Source organism: Pundamilia nyererei, unplaced genomic scaffold (assembly GCF_000239375.1).
Source record: "Pundamilia nyererei isolate P.nyererei 1_Seehausen unplaced genomic scaffold, PunNye1.0 scaffold00225, whole genome shotgun sequence".
NCBI lineage: Eukaryota > Metazoa > Chordata > Actinopteri > Cichliformes > Cichlidae > Pundamilia > Pundamilia nyererei.
The window spans coordinates 659,232-665,521 of record NW_005187626.1 but is presented as its reverse complement, the minus strand read 5'-3'; the positions used below and the strand labels follow the sequence as shown (position 1 = coordinate 665,521).

The following is a 6,290-nucleotide window of genomic DNA, read 5'->3' as shown; positions in this document are numbered from 1 at the left end:
AACTCCATAATTAACCTCAGTGTGTGAAGAGGACTCTCCATTTACATGCACAAACTGGAGTCTATTAGATAGATATGATACAAACCACTGCAGTATGTTCGAGCAGTCAAATGTTGCGATCATTAACTCTTGTTGTTCTTCAGCAGCTGGATTTGCTCTCGGCGGCGTCTGTCGAGCAGCTGGAGTCTCTGGGTTTGGACGTCTTGAAAAAAGAACTGATGTCTCGTGGGTTGAAGTGTGGGGGAACGCTGTCGGAGCGCGCTGCTCGACTCTTCGCCATCAGAGGACTGAGTGCAGATGAGATCGACCCGCTGCTGCTCGCCAAACCGACAAAGCCCAAGAAGAAGAAATGAGATGGAACGCTGAAAGCGGAGTGTTCAGCGTTCCGTTGGGTGCGAGAATATTAATCACAAACAACATTTACTCTTTCCTGATGAACTTCCTGATTGGTTCAGACAATCACACGTATATTTTATTAGAGGTTCTGTCCAGTCAGAAAGCAGGATGTTCACACACGTCTGTGCTTCAGTTTGAATTTAACCACTTCCTGTTCAGTTTTCAATAAACGTCTGAAACTAAACATCAGGTTCATCTGTGTCTGAGAGTCTGTGATAGAAGCGCTGCGCAGCAGTGCATGATGGGAGTTCAGAAGCCGGGGTCCCAGGAAGTGACCTGCGGCGCCGCCACCTCCTCAAAGCACACGACGATATCACCGGCTCTGAAGTCGACGTCGCCGTCAGCCAATAGGCCGCACTCCATGCCCGCCCTCACCGTCTGCATGTCATCTTTGTGGTGCCTCATTGCTGCCAGAGAACCTGCGGGAACATCAGGAGAACGTTAGAACAACACGGTCCAGTCCTGCTGCTTGACCCCAGCTCCGGTCTCACTCACCCTCCCACACGGTGTCCCGGCCTCGGATCAACCTGAACCTGAACCGTCGGTCCAGCTGACCTTTCTGAACCCGACAGCCGGCCACGGCAACCTTTTTCTTTCCCACGGTGACGTCAAAGATGGCGACGACCGACGCCTCACCTGCACCGGGGGGGAACAGGTTATGTGTGACTGACCTCACAGGTTCATCTTCCTCTGACATGTGACCTAAGGGGGTGTGGCTAGAAACAAAATGAACATATGCAGATCTTGCCTCTGCTCTGCACTCTGAGCGTGCTCACATTGCTTCTGTTTTCCTCAATAAATGACCTCTGAGCATCACGTGCTCCAATCAGATGATGATGATTTAAAACAACGGTAGAAGCGTCAGATGGAGACGCGTTTACCTGGTGGCCGTAAGGCGGTAAAATTAAGATTAACATTTCAGCTGATGCTACCTGTTGCCATGGTGATTTAGCAGGGATGAAACGCTGACTTTGATCTCACTGATACCCCTCCACTCCACCTGAGCTCAGCTGTGGTCACATGACCGTGTGGTGCCGACTCACCTGTGATGTTCTCTGAGACGAGTGGTGGCAGTTTGGCGCTGAGCTCCTCCTTCAGCTGATCTACCAGCTTGTAGATGACGCTGTGCAGGCGCAGCGGGATGCCTTTCCTCGCTGCCAGCTGCTCGATGCCACGGTTCGCCGCCACGTTAAAGCCATAGATGGAGCCTGATGGCGAGACGCAGCCAGTCAGGACAGTCCACACGATGTTTGAAGGTGGAGCAGGAGATTTATTATTTATTTTAAACTCAGGTACCCTGTGATGCATTCATAGACACTCTGTAAGAAGGCGTTCTCTGCTCTCAGCTTTAATCCCATCATGAAATCACACTAAACCAGCCTGCGGTCAGAAGAATCTGCTGCACACAAAATGAATAAAAACATCTGGAATGGCGTCCTTTGCTCGTACCTCCAAACATTTCGGCCACGTTGACGTCGTTCTCAGAGATGTCTCCTATGCCGAAATGGACCACCTCGAGCTCGCACTGCTGCTGAGCGTCGTAGCTGTCCAGGATGTTCAGGATGGCCTCCACCGAGCCATCCACGTCACCTGGGTCAACGGTTGTTCAGTTAGAGTGACATCACAGTGGGCGGAGCCTGTTTGAAGCTGGCTCAGTGCGTACCTTTGACGATGAGCGGCAGGCTGAGCTGGTCGCTTTGCATCCTCTCGCTGGGCCTCGTGGCGAAGCGGGTCTTGTTGGCCCGGTAAAGCGCCACCTTCCTCTGCCTCCAGCTCAGGTGGGACAGCCCCTCCCTCTCCCTGCGGTACTCCTCCAGGTGGAGCTTCTGCTTCTGCTCGATCGCGCTCTGCTCCTCCTGCAGTTTCCGCTGCTCCTCATCGTGACTTCTCCACTCCACCACCTCCCGCGCTCGCTGCTGCAGGAGCCAAAGGAGGAAAGCTTTTATTGTGGAAGGGACTGACAGGAAATGGTCATCTCTGACTCACGAAGGAAACCAACGACCAACAATCCAGTCTGGATTTTTATTTAAATTTCCCAAAATTTAAAACCAGAGCAAAAAAACAACGAAGAGCAAAGTTTGCAAAGAGGAGGCAGAAAACAAACATCGCAGCAAAATGTTCTGAAGAGATTTTTAACGCAAACTTAATATTTCTCCTTTTTTCCATTCTTGTAGGCGAAGCATCAGCTGAGATGAACACAACCTCTGTCGATTTATTGTTTAATAAAACATTTATTCTATTTCATGTGAAGTGATTTCATTTGGGCGGAGCCTGTTTATATCCCACTCACCTCAGACTCCACCTCCAGGATGGTCTCTCCAGCTGACGGCAGCTCCTTCCAGCCAACCACCTCCACCACAGTACTCGGCCCCGCCTCCCTCACAGCACAGCCGTTCTCATCAAACAGGAAGCGAACTTTAGCCCAGGATTTCCCAGCAACCAACACGCAGCCTCTCTTTAGCGTCCCCCGCTGGACGATGGCTGTCGTGACCGGGCTGGGAAGACCAAACTGGTCACACTGGGCCTGTTTGACTCTTTCATGTTTCCAGTAAACCAGAGTTAGCACTGTGAAGGACTTACCCTTTGCCTTTGTCGGTCCTGCTCTCGATGACGAGTCCCTCCACGGGGCCGGTAGGCTCCGCCTTTAGCTCCAACACCTCTGCCAAAGCTACTGTGGCCTCAGCGAGAGCCAGAAGGTTATCACCCTGACAACATCATCAATGACATCATTGGTCTACAGCAACAACAGGTCGACTGTAATGATCTCATATTTTAAGGAAGCCATATTAACTGCTTTCATTACTTTACCGTTAACCTGTCTGTTGTACTAACTGACCAATAGGAATGTTCTTTGTGCATTGCATTGTGGGAAAACAACGTGATGTGTTGTTTGATTGATGAGTTCACCTTCAGAGCAGAGATGTGAATCGCCTGAACGTCTCCCCCGAACTCCTCGCAAACAATGTCGTGAGCGAGCAGCTCCTGCTTCACCCTCTGAGGGTCGGCGTGAGGCTTGTCACACTTATTCACCGCCACAATCACGGGGACTGAAACACGGACGAACAGTAGAATCAGCAGTAGAAGAGCATAAAAACAAAATGAATAGAAATCCAGTAAAAGCAGTAGAAACGGGGCGAAGCTTCGCTCTGAGCCCTCGGCTGCGACTGTCAGGTGGAGCTCCCACCTTTGGCTCTCCTGGCATGCTCGATGGACTCCACCGTCTGGTTCATGACGCCATCATCAGCTGCCACCACCAGAACGATGATGTCGGTGGCGTTGGCTCCACGGGCTCTCATGGAGGAGAAGGCGGCGTGGCCCGGAGTGTCGAGGAAGGTGATCTTCTCACCTGTCGGCAGCTGGACTGGAAGAAAAGATCCGAGAGCGGGAACGAAGCTTCAGGAAAAAGTTTACTGTCTGTAAACGAGCACAAACCTGCAAACGCTGCTTATTAAAACAACATTCAATAATCGATCAGCAGAGTCTGGTGACAGATTTTATGATTTAATTACATTTTCTTCTGTTTGCTCTTAAAGTTTGTCTTTAAAAAAAATCTTGTTTCGTTTCCTGTCGTTGGGTGTTTTTAAATAAAGTTTAGAGCGTGCTGTTACCCAGGAAAGCCCCGATGTGCTGCGTGATGCCTCCGGCCTCTGTGGAGACGATTTGGCTCTTCCTCAGGCTGTCCAGCAGCGTCGTCTTACCGTGGTCCACGTGACCCATGATGGTGACCACCGGGGGCCGTGGCACCAGGAGGGTGGGATCAGCAGGCGGTCTGTGAAGGTTGTAGGTAACGGAGAACCTTATTTTGTTACAAACCACTGAGACGAGTTACATACACGTGATCAGAGACTTCTTGTCACCTCCTGCAGGCGTCCCTGTTGGGTCGCTCTCTGCTCGCGCTCAGTTTGGCCCATCTGAACTTCATCCCTGACTGTGTCACCACCTCTTTAATCCATCGTTCCTCCAGAACCGTGTCCTTTTCCAGAGAGTCCAGATGCACCGATGTGTTCAGCAGAGCCTCCAGCACGTGGTCTGAGATTCAAATAGACCTTTATTTAAAACAGCTTCCAGCCACAGACCGTTTAAAACATCGACGTCGTTCCAGGGTCGGACAAGTAGGCGCACGAGGAGGAGCCTTAAACCGGCATTCTGTCTAACTGTCTGTCATCATCCTTACCGAAGTCTCTGTTCATGGCTTCAGCGAGTGCAGCCACCGTCATCCCCTGTCGGATCTCAACTTCCTGTTTGTCCACTTTGGGTTTGACCTTCTGGGTCTTCTGCTCTTTCTTCTGACCTTTGACCTGCAGTTAAAAATTACCTATATTATGACATGCTTCATTTTTTTCACTAAAATGTTATTTGTACAGACGAAGGAACTGTAATGCTGCGTCTTTGTTAATGAACATCATCAGGAGGAAGAAACTCACATGTTTGAAGGCGAACTTCCTGTTCGGTTGGCAGGTGAGGAGAGAGTCGGCGCTCCCGGCACGGCAGAATACGGCCGGAAACGGGAAGTTACTGAACAGAGCTGGGTCTGCGTGCACCAGCCGCCGGGTACCCCGTATCACCGAAGACATCACACTCATAGCTGCAGAGGGACAGGTGAGCCTAACGTGCGAGAGAGCAAACATCTGCAGGTAAAACGTCATCATCATCATCATCGGGAGGCGGTCTCACTGAGTGGGCGGGGCCAGCCATCGATCCTTTCACTCAGGAGTGTGTCTGTTCCTCTCTGTCGGCCTCACAGCCCACAAACTCTGCAGGTAATATACCCGCACACATCCTGACAAGCAGCAGCCAATCAGGCGAGTGTCTGACACACACTGTTTGGGGTATATACAGTTCTATATCTAATATCCTCAGCTGACAGTTTTAAAATACCCACCCTCCACGTGTGGTTGTCCAGTCCTCTGCCTGAAGCAGCAGCATATGAAGTTTACATATTAAACATGGTGAGATGAAAGCTGGATGCAGGTGGTGGACTACATCTATGCCGAATTAACCCGAGTGCTCTAACACATCAGGAACACATGTTTACATTTTGTTCTAAAACATCTCGGCACCACAAATCGTAAAAATGTGTCTTTTGTAAATGAAGTTTGGAGCAGAGTTTACGGACTGACACCGGAGGACTCAGGAGGATAGGTTCGTTAATTCGGGCGCCGAATGTGAAAGTGAGACTTAAAAATTCAAACCGATAACGAAGAATCATCGATCCGTGAAAAACATGAAAACTAACAGCTGTTAAACAGCAGTGTTGGTGTAGCTCGGCTGAACTTCCGGCCTGCAGAGGAAGACGTTGATTAAAGAAACGTTTAATCAGAGCCGAACGTGAAAACTGAACCGAGCAGCTCACCTAAAGCCTCAGGTGTCGTTCGTTCACGTGACATTACCTCGCAGGGTTTCTGAGTGACGCTTGGCTCTGCCTGACGTCAAAACCGGAGGACTCTACGTCGGAACTACGGTCAACTCAACCCAGCAGCAGAGCGTCAGAGAAGGGAGCGTCACGGTACCTCAGCAACCCCGACATCCGCCTCCGGTCGTTCTGGTTTTCTCTCTTCGCGCTGTCCACTCAGCTCATCGTGAAAAAGTCCTGCGACAGGGAGCCGCCATGACAGCCAGCACACACACCGGAAGCACTTTGGCGTCTTCTGTTAGGTTTGCGTGTTGCTGCCCTCCACAGGTCAGGCAGGTGAACGGAGACAAGGATCAGGACAGCTGCAGACTCACATGTGTCTGCGTTACTATAATAAGACTAACTCACCTGGTGTGCTCTCAGTCAGTTATTCAGGTTATTGTACTCGGCCCTGAAAAGCTTAGAAATATGGTATCTAAGCAGATTCTTACTCTGGATGGCATTACCTTGGCCTCCAGTAACGCTGTGAGGAACCTTGGAG

The 6,290-nt window shown here is 50.5% G+C and overlaps 2 protein-coding genes across 3 annotated transcripts in view; one reads left to right on the top strand and one right to left on the bottom strand.

Annotated features, from left to right (window-relative positions):
* LOC102216085 (SDE2 telomere maintenance homolog (S. pombe)) overlaps positions 1 to 585 on the top strand; it is a 7,032-nt gene extending 6,447 nt beyond the window's left edge. Inside the window, exon 8 of the mRNA XM_005748643.2 lies at positions 94 to 585. Coding sequence (XP_005748700.1) covers positions 94 to 353 — 260 coding nt within the window. The 3' untranslated portion in view covers positions 354 to 585. The remainder of the gene's footprint in view (positions 1 to 93) is intronic.
* On the bottom strand, positions 446 to 6,067 carry mtif2 (mitochondrial translational initiation factor 2). Of its 2 annotated transcripts, none has more exons than XM_005748601.2 (14): positions 5,750 to 6,067; positions 4,821 to 5,001; positions 4,571 to 4,694; positions 4,254 to 4,425; positions 4,005 to 4,165; positions 3,581 to 3,757; positions 3,304 to 3,443; positions 2,977 to 3,101; positions 2,687 to 2,891; positions 2,060 to 2,312; positions 1,846 to 1,986; positions 1,440 to 1,604; positions 892 to 1,032; positions 446 to 815 (listed from the first exon to the last, which is right to left on the bottom strand). In XM_005748601.2, exons 2-14 carry the CDS (start codon positions 4,977 to 4,979, stop codon positions 646 to 648), a joined length of 2,133 nt encoding a protein of 710 aa, XP_005748658.1. In that variant the 5' UTR covers positions 4,980 to 5,001; positions 5,750 to 6,067; the 3' UTR covers positions 446 to 645. The 2 variants fall into 2 exon arrangements, with proteins under 2 accessions (XP_005748658.1, XP_005748657.1); XM_005748600.2 differs by having other exon boundaries at positions 5,787 to 6,067.
* Between the last annotated feature and the right edge of the window lie 223 nt (positions 6,068 to 6,290).

Bases quoted from the DNA above. Each gene is read 5' to 3' on its own strand.
- mtif2 (XM_005748601.2), bottom strand. From the start codon at position 4,979: ATGAGTGTGATGTCTTCGGTGATACGGGGTACCCGGCGGCTGGTGCAC. The intron at 3,444-3,580 runs GTGGGAGCTCCA...TCCGTGTTTCAG, and splicing joins GCATGCCAGGAGAGCCAAAG to TCCCCGTGATTGTGGCGGTG. The intron at 1,033-1,439 runs GTGAGTCGGCAC...CCCCCGGTGCAG, and splicing joins CGTCTCAGAGAACATCACAG to GTGAGGCGTCGGTCGTCGCC.